A 21,266-nucleotide genomic window follows, 5' to 3' on the forward strand; every position below is an offset into this window, starting at 1 on the left:
TGTACCATTTTAGTTCCTACCAACAATGTATGAGATTGTGTGTTTCCTCACAGACTTGCTACAGAATGTGTTATAAAACTTTTGGATTTTAGCCAGTTCGATAGATGGAAAGTGATATTTCAGTACTTTAATTTACTTTTCTCTTATTATGAGCAAGATTGATCATATGTTCATGTTTAAGGGCCATTTGCATTTCTTTTTCTATAAGCTGTCTGTATCTTTTGCTCATGTAGTGTTTTGTACTCTTTGTTCACATTAGAATATATTATGAACATGTCATTAAATAATGTTCAACATCATTTAATGGCTACAAAATATTCCATTGTTTATTCATTCAATAACAATTTATTAAACAGCTTTTACTTGTCAGGCTTTGTTTCAGGCAAAGAGAATACAGCAGTGAACAAAACAAATCAATACCCCTGTTTTCTAGGTGCTTTGATTCTAGTTGGTAGAAAGACAATACACAATAAACAAAATAAGTACTTCACATACATATAGTATGTTAGATACAATTAGACCATAATTTACTCAACAAACACCTGTTATGGGACATGCATTTCTAATTTTACACTATTATAAATCATGCAGTATTGGACATAGTTATTATCAATTGCATTTTGATTCCTTCTAATTTGTTTCTTAGAAGGTATATTAGCTTTAGTTTTGAGGTCTGTTGCTTGTATTTATATTTTCAAAAAAAAAGTTTTTGCTTTATTTGACCTGGCTGCATGTCCATATATATTTTCAAATTTTTATTATGGTTTTCTAAACAAATAGAAAAGCTGATGGCCAGGTGCAGTAGCTCATGCCTGTAATCCCAACACTTTGGGGTGGCTGACGCGGGAGGATTGCTTGAGCCCAGGAGATCAAGACCAGCCTGGGCAACATAGTGAGACCCCCACATCTCTACAAAAGATGAAAAAATTAGTCAGGTAGGGTGGTATGCAACTGTGGTCCCAGCTACTCGAGAGGCTGAGATGGGAGGACTGCTTGAGCCCAAGAATCAAAGCTACAGTGAATTGTGATTGGGTCACTGCACCCTAGCCTGGGTGACAGAGCGAGACCCCTGTCTCAAAAAGAAAAAAAGAAAAGTTGAAAGAATATGGCGAACACCCTTATACACATCATTTAGATTCCACAATTCACATTTTATTATATTTGGTTTATCACATTTCTATCCATCTACCCATACATCAATTCATGTTTTCTTTTTTTTTTTTTTTTGATGCATTCAAAGTAAGTTGCAGATATCAGTACATTTTACCCATAAACACTTCAGCATTATAACATTAACTAGAGTTTAATATTTATTTGGATTTTTTATAGTTCATTTGTTTTAGGTAAAATTTATATGCAATGAAATGCACAAATAATACATACATCATTCAGTGAGTTTTAAAAATGCATGTACTTGGTTGAGGCATGAGAATCACTTGAACCCAGGAGGCAGGGTTTGCAGTGATCTGAGATTGCTCCACTGCATTCCAGCCTGGGTGACAGAGCGGGACTCTGTCTCTAAAAAAAAAAAATATATGTATGTGTATATATATATATATATATATATATATACACTTTTGTAATTAAAACCTCTGTCAAGATACACATTGTTACTTCCAGGTGAGAAAAGGAAAAAAAAGAAACCGGAAGAAAAAACAGATATATATCATTACTGTTATCCCAGAAAGTTCCCTTCTGCCCTTTCACAATCATTTCCCACTCTTACTCCCCTAGAGATAACTGGTTCTGAGTTTTTTAACCCATAGATTAGTTTTGCCTATTCTAGAACTTAATGTAAACAAGAAACATCTTGTTGGCTATGTGGGCTGTTTCCAGTTTGGGGCTCTCATGAATAGTGCTGCTGTGAACATTCTTGTACAAGTCTTTGTTATGAAAATGTGCATTGTGTATTAATTTTTCTTGGGCAAGTATGTTAGAGTGGAATTGCTGGATTATAGGGTAGGTATATGTTTGGTTTTCTAAGAAACTGCCAGACCAACTGTGTTTTGATCATGTCATACTTCTGCCAACAATGTATGAGAGTTCCAGTTGCTTCATGTCATTTGGTAGTGTCAATCTTTGTCAATTTTAGCCATTCTGGTGTGTGTAGTGGTATCTCATTGTGGTTTTATTTTGCATTTCCCTGATAACTAATGATATTAAGCATCTTTTCCTATGCAGTTGGTCATTTGAATAACTTCTTTTTTGAAGTGTCTGTTTGAATAATTGTCCATTTTTTAAATAGTTTGTTTTATTGAGCTGTAAAGTGTTCTTCATATATTCTGGAGCAATGCGTTTGTCATATATATGTACTGCAAACATTTTCTCCCTATCTGTGGCTTGAACTGTATATTCTGAAAAGAAGTTTTAAATTTTGATGAAGTCCAGTTTTTTTCCTTTTTGGCTCATGCCTTTTGTGTTTTAAGAATTCTGTCTGGGCACAGTGGCTCACACCTGTAATCCCAGTACTTTAAGAGGCAGAGTGGGAGGATTGCTTAAGCATAGGAGTTCAAGACCTGCCTGGGCAACATCTTGAGACCTCATCTCTATAAATAATTAGTCAAGCATGGTGGCATACAATTGTAATCCCAGCTACTAGGGAGCTGAGGCAGGAGGATCACTTGAACCTGGGAGATTAAGGCTGCAGTGAGTTGGAATCAGGCCACTGCACTCCAGCCTGGGTGACAGAGCAAGACCCTGTTGCAAAAAAGAAGAGAAACAAAAACCAAAATAAAACAAAGAAACAAGAAATTGTTGTCTACTCTAGAATCATAAAAGAATTTCTTCTGTGTTTTCTTCCAGAAGTTTTATAGTTTAGATTTTGTATTTATGATCTATTTTGAGTTAATTTTGGTGTATGGTGTGAATTAAGGGTCAAGGTTTTTGGTTTTTTTGTTTTGTTTTGTTTTGTTTTGTTTTTCCCATATGGATATCCAGTTGTTCTAACCTCATTTGGTAAAGGGATTTTCTTTCCGTATTGTATTGATTTCATATCTTTGTTGAAGATCAAATAGCCATATAAGTGTGGGACTGTTTCTGGATTTTCAATTCTGTTTTATCAATCTGCCTAACAGTCCTTATGCCAGTACCACATTGTCTTTAATTACTGTAGTTCTATAGTAAGTTGGGTAGTATAAGTTCTCTAACATTGTTCTTGACTATTCTGGGTCTTACAGGTTTCTATATAAATTTTTTAATCAGTTTATCAATTTCTGCAAAAAGGTCTGATGAGATTTTTATTGTCATTACATTGACTTTATAGATCGATTTGTGGACAACTGCCATCTTTTTTTTTTTTTTTTTTAAGACAGAGTCTTGCTCTGTCACCTAGGCTGGAGTCCAATGGCGTGATCTTGGCTTACCTCAACCTCCACCTCCTGGGTTCAAGCGTTTCTCCTGCCTCAGCCTCCCAAGTAGCTGGGATTACCGGGGCCTGCCACCATGCCCGGCTAAATTTTTTTTTTTTTTTTTTTTTTTTGAGGAGGAGTCTCGCTCCGTCCCCCAGGCCGGAAGCGCAGTGGCGCAATCTCAGCTTACTGTGACCTCTGCTGCCCAGGTTCACGCCATTCTTCTGCCTCAGCCTCCCGAGTAGCTGGGACTACAGGTGCCCACCACCACGCCCGGCTAATTATTTGTATTTTCAATGGAGACGGGGTTTCACCGTGTTAGCCAGGATGGTCTTGAACTGGTCTCGAACTGTTAGCCAGGATGGTCTCGTGATCTGCCCGCCTCTGCTGGGATTACTGGCATGAGCCACCTCTTCCAGCTGGATATATCTCTTCTTTATTTGGGTCTTTAAAATTTTTTCTTGGCTGGTCATGGTGGCTCACACCTGTAATCTCAACACTTTGGGAGGCCAAGGCGGGTGGATCACCGGAGGTCAGGAGTTCGAGACCATCTTGGCCAACGTGGTGAAACTCCGTTTCTACTAAAAATACAAAAATTAACCGAGTGTGGTGGTGGGCATCTGTAATCCCAGCTACCCAGGAGGCTGAGGCAGGAGAATTGCTTGAACCTGGGAAGTGGAGGTAGCAGTGAGCCAAGATCTGTCATTGCACTCCAGCCTGGGCAAGAAGAGTGAAACTCCGTCTCAAAAAAAAAATAATAATAATAATAATTATAATAAATAAATAAAATAAATAAATAAATATAAAAATATAAATAAATATAAAAAATAAATATAAAAAATAAAAATAAAAAATATATAATAAATAAATAAATAAATAATGAAAAAATAAAAAATCAGCAAGTTTTCAGTGTAGAGAGCTTGTATATCTTGTGCTAAATTTATCCTAACTTTTGTAAATTAAAGTTTTAGGCCGGGTGTGGTGGCTCGCACCTGTAATGCCAGCACTTTGGGAGGCCAAGGCAGGTGGATCACCTGAGCTCAAGAGTTCGAGACCAGCCTGGGCAACATGGTGAAACCCCATCTCTACTAAAATACAAGAGATCACCCATGTGTGGTGGCATGTGCCTGTAGTCCCAGCTACTGGGGAGGTAGAGGCACGAGAATTGCTTGAACCTGGGAGGCAGAGGTTGCAGTGAGCCAGGATCACACCACTGCACTCCAGCCTGGGAGACAAAATGAAACTGTCTCAAAAAAAAAAAAGTTTTAAATTTCAGCTGGGAGTGGTGGCGCATGCCTGTAATCCCAGCACCTTGGGAGGCCAAGGTAGGTGGATCACCTGATGTCAGGAGTTTGAGACCAGCCGGGCCAACATGGTGAAATCCGATCTCTACTAAAAATACAGAAAAATTAGCCAAGTGTGATTGCGGGTGACTGTAATCCCTGCTACTCAGGAGGCTGAGGCAGGAGAATCTCTTGAACCCGGGAGGTGGAGGTTGCAGTGAGTCGAGATTGTGCCACTGTACTCCAGCCTTGACAGAGCAAGACTCAGTCTCAAAAATAAGTAAATAAATAAATAAAAATAAACCAAATTTCATTTTGTCATTTTTGCTGCAAATATAAAATTTATTTTTTTTGTTTTTTAATTTTTGTTTTATTGCTTGTATTCTGTGAACTTTCTAAATTCATTTATTAGTTCTAGTAGTTGTTTTATAAAGTCCTTAGGGCTTTTACAGAAACGATGATGCCATCTGTGAATAGAAACAATTTTGCTTCTTTCTTTCTGCTCTTGTATGTCTTTTATTGCTGCTTTTGCCCTATTTCAATGACAAAGATTTTCAGTAACATGTTGAATAGAAGTGAGACTAGACATCCTGTGTCTATTTTACTTCACCACTAAGTATGATGGTAACTGTAGGTTTGTTCATGGATACCCTTTATCAGATTGTAGAAGTTCCCTTTTATTCTTAATTTGTGTCATGAACGGGTGTTGAATTTTGTCAAATGCTTTTTCTGCGTTCGTTGAAATGATCACATGGGTTTTCTCCTTATACTGTTAATAAGATGAATCATACTGATTGAGTGTCAAGTGTTAAGCCAACTATGTATTCCTGGCATAAACAACACTTGGTAATAAAGTATTATTCTTTTCTATATCACTGCATTTTATTTGCTAATATTTAAGCATTTTTAAAAGTTATTAATAGATTCTATTTTTTAGAACAGCTTTTGGTTTATAGAAAATTTGAGCAGAAAGTACGGAGAGTTCTCATATACTCCCTTTCCTACCCCAAACCTAGTTTCCCCTATTAACATCTTGCATTAGTGTGGTACATTTGTTACAACTGATAAACCAATATTGATACATTCTTATTAACTGAAGTCCACAGTTTATATCTAGGGTTCACTCTTTGTGTTATATGACTTTATGAGTTTTGACAAATGCATAATGTCATATATCCATAATTATAGTCTCATACAGGATAGTTTCACCTCCCTATAAAACCACGCTTCACCTAGTCTTTCTTCCCCCATCCCTGACCTCTTGGCTACTCCTGATCTTTTTACTGTCTCTATAGTTTTGCCTCCTCCAGAATGTCATGTAATTGGAATTATACAGAATATAGCTCTTCAGACTGGCTTCTTTCACTTAGAAGTATGCATTTAAGGCTCCTCCATGTCTTTTGTGGCTTGATAGCTTATTTCTTTTTATCACTGATTAATATTCCATTGTCTGAGTGTAGCACAGTTTATCCATTCTTTTTTTTTCTTTCTAAAAAAAACTTTTACCTTTTGAAGATCATTTTGGTTGCTTCCTGTTTTTTGGTAATTATGAATAAAGTTACTATAAACATACATATGCAGTTTTTTTGTGTGGACATAAGTTTTCAACTCATTTGGATAAATACCCAGGAGCACAATTGCTGGATCGTGTGTTTAACTTTGTAAGAAACTGCCAAACTATCTTCCAAAGTGGCTGTACTATTTTGCATTCCCACCAGCAATGAATGAGAGTTCCTGTTGCTCCACATCCTTGTCAGCATTTAATGTTGTCAGTGTCCTGGATTTTGGCCATTCTAATAGGTATCTAATGGTATCTGGCTGTTGTTTTAGTTTGCATTTCCCTAATGACATATGATATTGGGCATCTTTTCATATGCTTGTTTGCCATGTGTACTGTTTTTTAAGTTTAGATTTTTAAGTAATGATTTTTAAGTTTAGATTAATGAAGGATATTGATCAGTATTTTTCTTTTTTGTGATTTTATCAGGTCAGGTTTTGGGATCAGTGTTCTAATGACCTCTCAAAATAAATTGAAAAATATTCCTTCTTCTTTATTTTCTGAAAGAGTTTGTGTAACCTTGATGTTATTTCTTCCTTAAATGATTCACCAGTGAAACCATCTAGGCCTGAAATTTTATCTCTTGGAAGACTTTTTCCTTTTTTTTTTTTTGAAACAGTCTCACTCTGTCGCCCAGGCTGGAGGGCAGTGGTGTGATCTCGGCTCACTGCAACCTCTGCCTCCCGGGTTCAAGCAATTCTCCTGCCTCAGCCTCCCGGAGTAGCTGGGATTACAGGCGCCTGCTACCACGCCCAATTAATTTTTGTATTTTTGGTAGAGATGGGATTTCACCATGTTGGCCAGGTTGGTCTCCAACTCCTGACCTCAAGTGATCCTCCCACCTCAGCCTCCCAAAGTGCTGGGATTATAGGCGTGAGCCACCATGCCCAGCAGAAGATTTTTAGATAGCAAATTTATCTAATACATATAGGGTTATTTAGGGTTTTTATTCTGTCTTGTGACAGTTTTGACAAGTTGTATTTTTCAAGGAATATTTTCATTTCATGTATATTGTTTGGTTTTTGGCATAATGTTCATTAATTTCTCTGTTATGCTTTAAACTTCCTTTCTTTTCTTTCACTGCAGCCTCTATGTCCCAGGCTTAAGCAGTCCTTCTACTTCAGCCCCCTGAGTAGCTGGGACCACAGGTGTGCACCACCACATCTGGCTAATTTTTTTTTTTTTTAATGTTTTTAGAGATGGGATCTCCCTACGTTGCCCAGGCTGATCTCAAACTCCTGGGCTCAAGCGATCCTCCTGCCTTGGCCTCCCAAAGTACTGAGACTACAGGTGTGAGCCACTGTGCCTGGTCCTTTTTGCTTTTCTGATATAAGCTTTACAGCTATAAATTTCTCTATAAGCATTGCTTTAGTTATATCCAACAAATATTGATGTTTTTTGTTAGCATTCAGTTGGAAATCTTGTAATTTATTTTTTGACCATAGATTATTTAGAAGTACATTGTTTAATTTCCAAACATTTGAGACTTTTTGGATGTTTTGTTGTTAATACTTTCTGTCTTAATGCCATTGTAGTCGGAGAACATACTCGATAGGAAAAAGATATCCATTGAAAATAGATATTCTGGGGGGAAACGATGGGGTTAATGTTTGAGCACCGTGTCCGTATTTTGTGATCTTCCTCACTAGAATGTAAGTTCCACAAGGAAAGAGACTTTGTTCTGTTTTTTTTTGTTGTTGTTATATTTTGTTTTTGAGACTGGGTCTTGCTCTGTCACCCAGGCTGGAGTGCGGTGGCACAGTCTCAGCTCACTGCAGCCTCGACTTCCTGGGCTCAAGTGATCCTCCCACCTCAGCCTCCTGAGTAGCTGGGACTACAGGCACGCACCACCATAGCCAGCTGATTCTTTTAGTTGTTTTAGCGATGGGGTCTCACTGTGTTTCCCAGGCTGGTCTTGAACTCCTGGGCTCATGCAGTCATCCCACCTTTGCCTCCCAAAGTGCTGGGATTACAGGCATGAGCCACCACACCTGACCAGAGCCTTTGTTCTGTTCAGTGCTTTATCCCCAGCACCTGGAACAGCTGGACTGAATTAATGTTCTATGGTAAATGTTCAGCTTTTAAATTTCTGTTCTGGCTACAGTTTAAGCCCAGTAAGATGATTCAGACCTGGTCTCTGCCCTAAAAACATGTGGGGAATAGAAACAAACTAGATGAACTATAATGTTAGGACACTACTCCAATTACATGCAAAGTGCTGTGGGAAGGCAGAAAATGTGGTCTTAAATTCTTAATAGGCTGGGTTGGTACCCCTGGGGGAGGCTTTCCAGAGCCAGTGACAGTGGGGCCAGGCCTGCAAGGATGAACTGGAATAGGCAGGGCATTCCACAGGGAGAAGTATAGTTTGTTTTCTATGTGTATAATCTCTCCTTTTTTTTTTTTTTTTCCTTCAAAAGGATCAGGCTCAAGTTCACTACAGGTCACAAAACACAATGTCTTGTTGGCTACTTTAAAATCTAACCTGTCTGCTTTGGAGGACAAGTTTCTGAAGGATCCTCAGTGGAAGAATCTGAAACTCCTAAGAGATGAAATTGCTGGTAAGGCAGAATGGCCACAAAACTCTGTGGATGTCACTTGGAGTTTTACCTCTGAAACCTTGTTGTTGCTTTTGTGCTTGAAGGAAACCATGCTCCTCCTTGCAGCTAATTTCAATCCAGGTAAACCCAACCCTAGGACTCCGGAAGTTGCTCCTGCCCTGAGTCCCGATGCACTTAGTATCTCACAGCAGAAGACTGTCCAGTTCGTTTTGCAGTTTGTAGTCACCTTGGGTATTTGCCCCTATCTCATGCCTGGTGTTGGAGTCCCTTTGAGATATAGAACTGAGTTTGGTGCCGTCGTTCAAGACGTGGTGTGTCTCGATGCTGCTCCTGATGCAACTCGAAGACTGTACACCAGCTGCAGGGCCCTTCTAAATGTTGCTCAGCACACATCTCTGGGAAGCTTGATATTCTGCCACCATTTTGGGGATATTGCAGCAGGTCTGTGCCAACTGGGATTCTGCCCAACCAAAAGAAAACCACTAACACCTGCAGAAGAGGTAAATATACATGGAGAAAGAGAGGGAGAGATTGTGTGTGTGAGAATATGTGTATATGTTTGTGGATAGTTGTTATAAAAGGCAACTCTTAGTTCTTCAGAACTGGATATGCCAAAGCATATCCAATGGATAAATGAATCTTTTCAGGGTGGGTGGAGGTTTCATTTTTTGGGTACTCTTCCTTTGCACACCTGTAGAGTCCATTTTGCCTGTCCCTTATCATCTTGGGAAACAGCTATTGCAGGCTGTTTCTTTGAGCCTCTGTTTCTTCTTCTATAAAGTGTGTATCATAATACCTGCCTCAGAAGGTGGTCATGAGGATTAAGGATAATGTGTGCCAAGTATCTGGCCCAATCTCTAGTAGTGCTCATATAATTCCTACTGATACTAGTATCATGGCTCCCTCATTAAATGCTTGGGAGGATTAAATGAGATAACACATATAGAACACCTGGTACACTCCAGAACTCTGTCAATGTTCATTGTTATTATTAGGTGTTAGGAGTTGCTGTCACTCAGTCGAGTAAGCAGTTGAGCACCCATACTACAGAAGTTGCTATGGAGATCATAGACGCATAAGACATGGTCCTTTTCTGCAAATAACTCACACACTGACTGGGGAGATAAGACTTACAGGGATGACATAGCAGGAACCACTACCCCCGCCATGAGAGGACCACTGGCATCAGCATAGGAACTGGCCAGCAGAAGCCCTTAAGATGTAAATGTCTCAAGGGTCAGTGTGGCCCTCAGGCACAGTGATTCCCCAGCCTCCACAGCCAGGTTTCACAATGTTCTCGTTTCTTTATCACCTGCCTGTGTCACCCTTGTCCTTGTTCCTTTTCTCTTCTCTCTCCTGCCTACATTCATAAACATTTGCCTAAAAGTCACTATCATTCAAGTGTTGGCATGAAATTCTGAGCTCCCCGGGGCCTTTATGTGATAAGAGCAGAGTGCCTCCTCCTTCCGGCAGGGTTATGCGTATTGACACTTCTAGCAGCACCTCCTGCCTGCACTTCCCTGAGGTAGTGTGATCCAGGTTGACAGGTCTTATTACTGTTACTGAGGCTAAGCTGTGCCCAGGGATCTCAGGCAGGAGAGAGAAATGAAAAGGGAAACACAGAGAAAGAACCAAGTAGGAAGGCAGGAGAAGGAGTTGATAGAGTGGAAACAGGCTAGGTGTACATTATGAAGCTGGACAAAGTCCCACTAACAGCTGTGTTCTAAGTAGCACCCATACCTCAGTGTATGAAACAGTAATGGGCAGAACCCTGACTGTTTGACCCTGAGCAGTAATCATCAAGGAGAATTGTACTGTTATGGCTCAAGGGTACCCCAAAATTGTACCCCTCTTTGCTGCCCCAATCCCAAATGAATTAAAAGAGAGTTAAGAAGAGTAAGAGAGATGAACAATGTTACCTCTATTGCTCATAAAGGCAAAGCTGGAGGATGTAGCTTATAGATGGAGACAAATCTTTATTTTTTATTTATTTTTATTATTATTATTATTTTTTTTTTTTTTTTTGAGACGGAGTCTGGCTCTGTCGCCCAGGCTGGAGTGCAGTGGCCGGATCTCAGCTCACTGCAAGCTCCGCCTCCCGGGTTTACGCCATTCTCCTGCCTCAGCCTCCTGAGTAGCTGGGACTACAGGCGCCGCCACCACGCCCGGCTAGCTTTTTGTATTTTTTAGTAGAGACGGGGTTTCACCGTGTTAGCCAGGATGGTCTCGATCTCCTGACGTCGTGATCCGCCCGTGTCGGCCTCCCAAATTGCTGGGATTACAGGCTTGAGCCACCGCGCCCGGCAATTATTATTTTTTGAGATGGAGCCTTGCTCTGTCACCCACCGCGCCTGGCGGGAGACAAAACAGTGCTCTTCAGAATTAGACACTCTCACTACTCACCCATTTTAAGGATCACTGGAAAACTGAAGCGCCTTCTGCAGGGGATATGCCTCTGAAAAATACCCAGTAAGAAAGAGCAGAGGAAAATGTGCAGTTACTCTCAAAAGACAGAAGAGGAACGAGCTGAGAGATGCATGCCAAAACCAGCCAATAAGTGAGTTTACTCCACCCTCAGCAGTAAGATCAGTCTCATAACCTGCGCAGAAGTGGAGTGAGCGAGATGGAGAGAGGACCAGGAATGTTTTAGTAGTACAGCTTCCCCCATGTGGAAGGAAATCAGAGAGGATAGAAACCTTCCTTCCGCTCCTCTCACAAGTATCTCTGTACAGTGTTGTAAAACATTACCTTCTATTGTCTGCCTGGTTTGAATTCCACTAAAGCCAAGTGCATATTTCTTTTAGGTTCTAACTGAAGAGGAAAGAACCCTATCCAGGGGGGCCTTGAGAGACATGTTGGATCAAGTCTATCAGCCCTTAGCAGTCCGGGAACTGCTTATCCTCCAGGGAGGACCACCCCAGGTACTCAGGCCTGGGGACTCTTGGGGGTGACTCATTAATATAATGTGTGGTATGCTGGCTTCTTCTAGAAAATTAAATAACTTCAGTTCCCTATTTAATGATCTAGTTGAGCCTTTTTCACCTTTTAGATCATAAAATGATGTTTATAAAACTAGATGACACTGACCCTTAGGATAATTTAAAAGACCTTTTCTCTAATGAAATGATGGACACTTTTCCCAAGAATATTATGATCACTTTTTTTAAGACTTACGGCAATTTTATGTGAGATATATTTTATTCATTCTGAAACTAGAGCTTCTCTTTTTTTAACTAAAAATTGGCTGTTTGACAAAACGTTCTTTCAGCACAAGTATCTGGACACTAATTCTTTGAATGGATAATGTATTTGAAGTCAAGAAATTAAAACTAGAGATATTATTTGTTCTATTCTTAGTTCCTTTGTTTCAAACATATAGTAGTGTATATTCTGCTAGGGATAAGAATGGCGTGAACCCTGGAGGCGGAGGTTGCAGTGAGCTGAGATCGTGCCACTGCACTCCATCCTGGGCGACAGAGTGAGACTTCATCTCAAAAAAAAAAAAAAAAAGAAATCCAACTATTTTTTGGAACTGTGTCACAGGAATCAGAGTTGCTAATGCCACAGAGGCAAGGGCTGGAGTGCTCCCTCCCTGTTGTGAACCGCCCTCTTAGTGGCAAATAACGTTCATAAGAATCTTCCTTGGAAACTGGATTTGATTGTCAGGGCTACATTCAGAGATTGGTTGCATTAACTTTGTGTTCCCAAGATCTACATTTTAGTTGCTCATGCATTTGTCTGTTTATCAGTTTGAAATTTCATTGCTTTTCCACTGTTTTTTACTTTCTTAAAAGTAATGCAGAAGAAGGTTTTGTAAAGTTTTTTTTTTGGTTTTGTTTTGTTAAGGAAAAAATATTGCTCTTTTGAAGTCTGTATAGCACACTGTTAATTGTCAGTATGACTCAGCACTTTTAAAAAATGATGTCTAGCTGGGCATGGTGGCTCACGCCTGTAATCCCAGAACTTTGGGAGGCTGAGGCAGGTGGATCACCTGAGGTCAGGAGTTCGAGACCAGCCTGACTAACATGGTGAAACCCCGTCTATACTAAAAATACAAAAAGTACCCAGGCATGGTGACGCGTGCCTGTACTCTCAATGACTCAGGAGGCTGAAGCAGGAGAATTGCTTGAACCCAGGAGGTGGAGGTTGCAGTGAGCCAAGATTGTGCCACTGCACTCCAGCCTGGGTGACAAGAATGAAACTCCGTCTCTAAATAAATAAGTCTACATATCATAGCTATTTCTTCTTCTTCTCCTTTTTTTTATTTTTACAGGCATGAACCACTGTTCCCGGCCATCATATCTATTTCAGTGACACTCAGAATTTACACCTTCTTCTTTTTCTCAGTCCTGCACAGATGTGAAGACACAGCTGAGGTGTCGGGCCCCAGCTTGGCTTCGGCGTCTATGTGGACAGCTGCTCTCTGAAAGGTTAATGAGGCCTAATGGTGTTCAGGCAGTAGTCCGGGGCATTTTGGAAGGAGCAGGTGGTAAGAAATAAAATGTTTCTGTGACTTTGGCATCTGTTTTCCTTTGAGTCAGAGTCTGAGGTGAATTATTGGTCTTTAGTATTTACCTTTAAAACCTGACTGAAACTCAATTATGTCCTTGCAGGGATTGAACAGGTTAAACTTAGATGCCCTTAATGAACTTCTTTACCAAAGAAACCAATTCTCTTGCTCTTTTCCTAAAACACTTGTGGTATACTGCCTATTTTATTGAACAATATTGTAAGCCATTTCAAATAATTTATAATATCCGGGGAAAACATTACACAGAAAGTTGAAGTAAAAGCCCTAAAGTAAATGTTAAATAAAGCTAGGTGTGGGCTGGGCACGGTGGCTCACACCTGTAATCCCAGCACTTCAGGAGGCCAAGGCAGGCAGATCACTTGAAGTCAGGAGTTCAAGACCAGCTTGGCCAACATGGTGAATCCCTGTCTCTACTAAAATACAAAAATTAGCCTGGCTTGATGGCGGGTGCCTAACCCCAGCTGCTTGGGAGGCTGAGGCAGGAGAATCGCTTGAACTTGGGGGGTGGAGGTTGCAGTGAGCCAAGATCGTGCCACTGCACTCCAGCCTAGGTGACAGAGTGAGACTTCATCTCAATAATAATAATAATAAAGCTGTGTGTGGTGGCTCACGCCTGTAATCCTAGCACTTTGGGAGCCTGAGGCAGAAGGACTGTCTGAGGCCAGGAGTTCAAGAGCAGCCTGGGCAACATAGCAAGACTCTGTTTCTACAAAAAAGAAAAATAAAATAGCCAGGTATGGTGGTGCCCACCTGTGGTCCCAGCTATTTGGGAGGCCAAGGCAGGATGATCACTTGAGCCCAGGAGTTCGAGGCTATAGTGAGCCAATGTCATGGCACTGCATTCCAGCCTGGGCAAGAAAAGCAAGACCCTGTCTCAAAAAAAAAAAAAAAAAAAAAAGGTGAAATGTAAAATAACTTTCTTGAAGCCAGGAATACCTTTGAGAAATACCATTGAGACACAAACTTTGGGATGAAGTTTTAGAGTCATTCCCCCATTTATACTATCTAAGTTCTCATTAATAGGAAAAAAGTCAATGCTAAGCATAGTGGTAGTTTTTAATTTAAATATTTTTTGTTTTATTTTTTAGAGAAAATTAGACATGTACATCATTTAAAGTCAAATAGTTCTATGAGACTTATAGTGAAAAATAGCAGTCCTTGGTACCATTCCAATCCATTTCCCATCTCTGGAAGCAACCACTTTGAACTCTTCCAGTGAGTTTTTTCTGGTATTTACCTGTTTTTTGTTTTTTTTTTTTCCCCGAGACGGCGTCTTGCTCTTTCACCCAGGCTGGAGCGCAGTGGCGTGATCTCGGCTCACTGCAACCTCCGCCTCCAGGGTTCACGCCATTCTCCTGCCTCAGCCTGCTGAGTAGCTGGGGCTACAGGCGCCCACCACCACGCCCGGCTAATTTTTTGTATTTTTAGTAGAGACGGGGTTTCACCGTGTTAGTCAGGATGGTCTCGATCTCCTGACCTCGAGATCCACCCGCCTCAGCCTCCCAAAGTGCTGGGATTACAGGCGTGAGCCACTGCGCCTGGCCATTTACCTCTATATTTCTAATATATGGGAATTCATAAGTTTTTCAGTTTCAGGCATCATGTATCTACCTCTCACCATGAGTGGAAGAGGATCTTGTTCTCTTTCATAACAATGCCATCATTCCCCTAAGTACATTTGTATTTTCCCATCTCCTTAGTATATTTATATCTCAGTTTTGGTTAGATCAATATTCAGTATTTATATTAGTGTAACTCTGTAATTATTATTTACAGCTGAGCTACGTTGTATATTATGTTTACTTTCTTTTTTTTACATACTCTTTTGTACTTCCTGAAGTTAATCTTTTTTTTTTGTACATCTGATTAGTTTTCTATATGCTTATCACTAATCTTTTCTCAAGCTCTCCGTCTTTTGTTTAAATCTCCTTTTAATACATTCAAAAACATCAAAAAGGCTGGGCACAGTGACTCATGCCTATAATCCCAACACTTTGGGAGGCCAAGGCAGGTGGATCATTTGAGCTCAGGAGACCAGCCTGGGCAACATGGTGAAACCCTATCTCTACCAAAAATACAAAAATTAGCTGGGTGTGGTGGCATGCACCTGTGGTCCCAGCTACTCAGGAGGCTGAGGCAGGAGGATTGCTGGAGCTCTAGAAGTTGTAGCTTTAGTGAACCATGATCACACCACTGCACTCCAGCCTGGGTGGCAGAGCGATATTCTGTCTCAAACAAGCAAACAAAAACCCACCAGATATTCTATCAGTTTTATCTTCTTGGAAACATCTTTCTCTGGATTTTCTGACCTGCTTTACTCTATCCTGGTTACCTTCTACTCAGCTGCCATCCAAGGATCCCCTTCACCTTTATCCTGGTGAACACTTTGCCTTTTTTGTGTGTTCAGTCCCTTATCTCCCTTATCCCATGCCTGTTTCCTATTGTTACTGCAACAACTTACCACAAACTTCGTGGCTTTTTTACAGAAACGGCATTTAAACTGAGCCCTGAAGGCTGAGTTGGAATTAACTAGCTGAAGAGTGAGGGAAGATAGTTGTAGGCAGAGAGAGTAGCATATATGAGGAACTGAAGTAGGAATGAGCATAGTGCTTCTGAGGATATCTCCACGTGGGTAATGAGGGCAGAGTACAGCTAGAGTGGTGTGCAGTGAGCAGGGATGGTGGCTGGGGGCCACCTCAGGGAGGCCTGATAGGCTGAGTTCAGGATGTTGAACTTTATTCTGAGGGAAATGTGAAACCATTAACAGGTTTTAAGAAAGGGAGAACATGATCAAATCTGCAGTTTAGAAATATCTATCTGGAGGTATTGTGAAGAATGGATTGGGTAAAAGCAGAAGCAGGGAGATCAGTTAAAAGGCAGACATCTGAGGAATCACGGAGGCTTGGATTAATGCAGTGGCCGTGGAAATGGAGAGAAACGAATGGATTTGAGAGATATTTAAGGAGGAGAGTTGCCAAAACTTAATGAAGGGCTGGATATGTGGGGAAGAAGGAAGAGAGCTAGAAGAATAAATCTTGACTTCATTTCTGGCATAGTTAATGTACCTTGGTCCTATCAGACAAAAGTGAGGTCAGTGTGGTTGGCAGACATTGGTAGATTTGGTCTGGAGTGGCTATAATATTACCTTCCCTCAGTTCTCCCCCCAGTGGCTTCTAGGGCCAATGAAATGAGAAATGGTCAGTTACCCATAAGAAGTTGTCCCCTAGAAACAGGTCTTTGCACCTTCCTTTTCCAAGAAGGGTTAGATCTCACTTAAGGGCATGCAGATTGGAGAGGTGCTATAAGAAAATCAGAACCCTCTTTTTCCTATGAGTTCCCCCAACTTGTGCATGTATATATTTGTTGTTATCTATTCATACCTTGTTTCTTTCCCAAAATGGTTTGAGGCAGGTTTATATTTGCCATTTCTGGTGGTCTTTATTTCTTTACGTAGATCAAAATTTCAGTGCAAATTTCCTTCTGCCTGAACTTTAGTTACCATTTCTTATAGTGTAGGTCTACTGGCAATGAATTTTGTTTTGTTTTGTTTTGTTTTGTTTTGAGACAGAGTTTCGCTCTTGTTGCCCATGATCTCGGTTCACTGCAACCTCTGCCTCCTGGGTTCAAGCGATTCTCCTGCTGCAACCTCCCAAGTAGCTGGGATTACAGGTGGCTGCCCCATGCCGGCTAATTTTTTTTGGCCTGGCTAACTTTTTGTATTTTTAGTAGAGATGGGGTTTCACCATGTTGGCCAGCCTGGTCTTGAACTCCTGACCTCAGGCGATCCACCTGTCTTGGCCTACACGCATACAGCACCACACCTGGCTAATTTTTGTGTTTTTAGTAGAGACGGGGTTTTGCCATGTAGGCCAGCCTGGTCTTGAACCCCTGACCTCAGGTGATCCACCTGCCTTGGCCTCCCAAAGTGCTGGGATTACAGGTGTGAGCCACTGCACCCGGCCTGGCAATTAATTTTCTAGCTTTTGTTTGTCTCAAAAAGTCTACTTCATTTTCCTTTTTGAAATATATTTTTTGTTGGGTATAGAATTCTAGGTTGACATTTATTTTTTCTTTTAGTACTTTTAAGATATTCCGTTGTCTTCTGGCTTGGGTCATTTCTGACGAGAAGTCTGCTATCATTCTTATCTTTGTTCCTCTGTAAATGATATACTGTTTTTCCTTCTTTTAAGATTTTTCTCTTATGGCTGGTTTTTAGAAATTTGATTATAATATACCTTGGTGTGTTGTTGGTTTCTTTTTGTTTTTTTCTGCTTTTTGGAGCTGTGGGTTTATAGTTTTGCCATATTTGGAAATTTCTCAGACATTATCTTCAAATATTTTTCTCTGTACTCCCCTCAGATCTCTCTTTCTGAGATTTGAATTACACCAAATATTACGTTTAATGTTGTCCTGCAAATAACTAATGCTCTTTTTGTGTGTGTGTCTTTTTTTCTCTATGTCTTTTTTATTTTTGTCTTTTAAATTTTTTTTTTCCCAGAGACAGGGTCCTGCTCTGTCTCCCATGCTGGAGTGCAGTGGCATGATCTTGGCTCACTGCAACTTCCACCTCCCAGGTTCAAACAATTCTTGTGCCTCAGCCTTCTGAGCAACTGGGATTACAGGCATGCACCACCACACCCAGGTAATTTTTGTATTTTTAGTAGGGACAGGGTTTCGCCATATTGCCCAGGCAGGTCTTGGACTCCTGGTCTCAAGTGAGCCACCTACCTTGGCCTCCCAAAGTGCTGAGACTACAGGCATGAACCACTGTGCCTGGCCAAGGACAAATTTTAATGGTTGTCTTAATGGGCCAGGTGCAGTGGCTCACGCCTGAAATTCCAGCACTTTAGGAGGCCAACGTGGGCCGATCACGAGGTCAGGAGTTTGAGACCAGCCTGGCCAACATGGTGAAACCCCACCTCTACTAAAAATACAGAAAATTAGCTGGGTGTGGTGGTACATGCCTGTAGTCCCAGCTACTCGGGAGGCTGAGGCAGAAGAATTGCTTGAACCCGGGAGGGGGAGGTTGCAGTGAGCTAAGATCACACCACTACATTCTATCCTAGATGACAGAGTAAGACTGTCTCAAAAAAAAAAAAAAAGTAAATAAAGTTGTCTTAATGGTCTTGTCTTCTAATTCTGTTATCTCTGTGTTATCTCTGTTTTTTGGGGTCTGTTCTATTGGTTTTTTTCTTTTTCTTTTTTTTTTTTTTGAGACGGAGTCTTGCTGTGTCACCCAGGCTGGAGTGCAGTGGCACAATCATTGCTCACTGCAACCTCCACCTCCCAGGTTCAAGAGATTCTCCTGCCTCAGCCTCCCAAGTAGCTGGGACTACAGGTGTGCATCCTCATGCCCGACTAATTTTTGTATTTTTAGTAGTGACAGGGTTTCACCATGTTGGCCAGGCTGGTCTTGAACTCCTGACCTCAGGTGATCCGCCCACCTTGGACTCCCAAAGTTCTGGGATTACAGACACGAGCCACCGCCCACAGCCTGTTCTGTTGATTTTTTTCTTCTAATTATAAGCCATATTGTTTTCCTTCTTTGCATGCCTGGTAATTTTTTTTTTTTTTTTAGATGTTATTCACATACCATAGAAGTCACTTTTTATTTTTTATTTATTTATTTTTTTGAGACAGAGTCTCACTCTGTCGCCCAGGCTGGAGTGCGGTGACGCAATCTCAGCTCACTGCAATCTCCCAGGCTGGAGTGCCGTGGCGCGATCTTGGCTCACTACAACTTCCGTCTCCTGTGTTCAAGAGATTCTCTTGCCTCAGCTTCCCGAGTACCTGGGACTACAGGTGCATGCCACCACACCCAGCTAATTTTTAAAAAAATTTTTAGAAGAAATGGAGTTTCACCATGTTGGCCAGGCTGGTCTTGGACCCCTGACCTCAGGTGATCCACCTGCCTCGGCCTCCCAAAGTGCTGGGGTTACAGGAGTGAACCACCGCACCCGGCCAGAAGTCACTTTTTTTTTAAAGAGTACAGTTTGGTGGTGTTTAGTATATTCACAGAGTTGTGCAATCATCACCAATATCTATTTCCAGAACATTTTTATCAACCCTCTCCCCATATCCCCCCAAAGAAGCCCTCATACTCACTAGCAATCACCACTCCTCATTCTCCCCTCCTCTCAGACTCTGGTAAGTACTAGTTCACTTCCTGGTGTCTTTGGATTTACCCGTATTGGCATTTCATACAATATATGGTCTTTGTGTCTGGCTTCCTTTACTTCACGTAATGTTTTTGAGGTTTATTCATGTTGTTTGTTTGTTCGTTTGTTTTTGAGATGGAGTTTTGCTGTTGTTACCTAGGCTGGAATGCAATGGTATGATCTCAGCTTACCACAGCCTCCTTCTCCCAGGTTCAAGCGATTCTCCTGCCTCAGCCTCCCAAGTAGCTGGGATTACAGGCACGTGTCATCACACCTGGCTAATTTTTGTATTTTTAGTAGAGGCGGGTTTTCACCATGTTGGCCGGGCTGGTCTCAAACTCCTGACCTCAGGTGATCCACCTGCCTCGGCTTCCCAAAGTGCTGGTGTGAGCCACCGCACCCAGCCAAGGTTTAGTCGTGTTATAACATGAATGAGTCAGTCCTCCATAAACATTATTTCTTTTTATGACTGAATAATATTTCCTCATATGGATATGCCTGATAATTTTTGACTGGATGCTGAACATTTTTATTTTACATTGCTGAGTGCCAGATTTTTATATTCCTTGGTTGGACTTTGTTCTGGAATACAATTAAGTTACTTGTAATTAGTTTAGTCCATTTGATCCTGGCTTTTCAGCTGTGTTAGTGTGGTTCTACAGCAACCTTTAAGGTAATTTAACCCATTATTGTATTATACTAAGTGTATTGTACTAAGTGTAACAATACAGATTGTACTAAGACAATACACTTCTGAGAATTCTAGTTGTTGCCCTGTGTATTAGGAGATCCTCCCAGGCTGGCTAGTGGGAACACAACTATTCCCAGCCTTTATGAACCATGGGGGTTGTTTCCCCTACTCCTTTCTGTTGGTTATTGCCCCAGGCTTTGGTATTTTCCTCACACATACACATATCATACTCTACCAAAGACCTGAGAAAGGACCCTTTTGCAGATCTTTGGAACTCTCTCTATGTGTAACTTCCTCCTCTCTGGTATTTTTTGCCCTGAAAATTCCAGCTGCGTTGGCCTCCCTGAACTCTGAACTATGTTTCTTCCACTCACCAATATGCCAGGCTTCATTTGGGCTGCTCTTGCTATCGCCTGAAAACTCTCTCCAGGCGGTGAACAAGGGTAGTTGTCAAGCTCAGTTTGTTTGCTTCTCTTCTCTCAGGGATCAGTGTCCTGGGCTGCTTGTTGTGCATTGTCTGGAAACCATTGTTTATATATTTTGTCCAATTTTATAATTGCTTAAGATGGTAAAGTAATTCTGGTCCCTGTCACTCTACGGCTGTGGCTTAAGACAGTTTAGATGAAATGATACATACAAGGAGACAGAATAATAATAATAGTAATAAACATGGTGAAGCTAGTATTCCAGTTATATGAATAATATCATTATAGTGACTAAGTGCTAGTTTTTCTCTGAATTTCCCAGAAACTAGCATCAAAAAGAAAATATAGGCTGGGCATGGTGGCTCCTGCCTGTCGTCACACCACTTTGGAGGCCGAGGTGGGCAGATCACCTGAGGTCAGAATTCGAGACCAGCCTGGTCAACATGGCAAAACCCTGTCTGTACTAAAAATAGAAAGAAATTACCTGGGCATGGTGGTGTATGCCTGTAATCCCAGCTACTCGGGAGGCTGAGGCAAGAGAATCTCTTGAACCTGGGAGGCAGAGGTTGCAGTGAGCTGAGATCATGCCACTGCATTCCAGCCTGGGCGACAGAACAAGACTCTGTCTCAAAAATATAATAATAATAAACAAATATGAAATAAAAAACATAAAAAGGAAAGTATAGAAGGGTGGATTATCTTATAGAAAAAAAAT

General features: G+C 41.1%; 1 protein-coding gene across 1 annotated transcript in view; it reads left to right on the forward strand.

Annotated features, from left to right (window-relative positions):
- Window positions 1-21,266, forward strand: part of TANGO6 (transport and golgi organization 6 homolog) — a 252,551-nt gene that overhangs the window by 9,025 nt on the left and 222,260 nt on the right. Inside the window, exons 2-4 of the mRNA XM_007993836.3 lie at window positions 8,606-9,246; window positions 11,551-11,667; window positions 13,094-13,235. Coding sequence (XP_007992027.1) covers window positions 8,606-9,246; window positions 11,551-11,667; window positions 13,094-13,235 — 900 coding nt within the window. The remainder of the gene's footprint in view (window positions 1-8,605; window positions 9,247-11,550; window positions 11,668-13,093; window positions 13,236-21,266) is intronic.

The sequence above is a fragment of the Chlorocebus sabaeus genome, chromosome 5, assembly GCF_047675955.1.
Source record: "Chlorocebus sabaeus isolate Y175 chromosome 5, mChlSab1.0.hap1, whole genome shotgun sequence".
NCBI classification, from domain to species: Eukaryota; Metazoa; Chordata; class Mammalia; order Primates; family Cercopithecidae; genus Chlorocebus; species Chlorocebus sabaeus.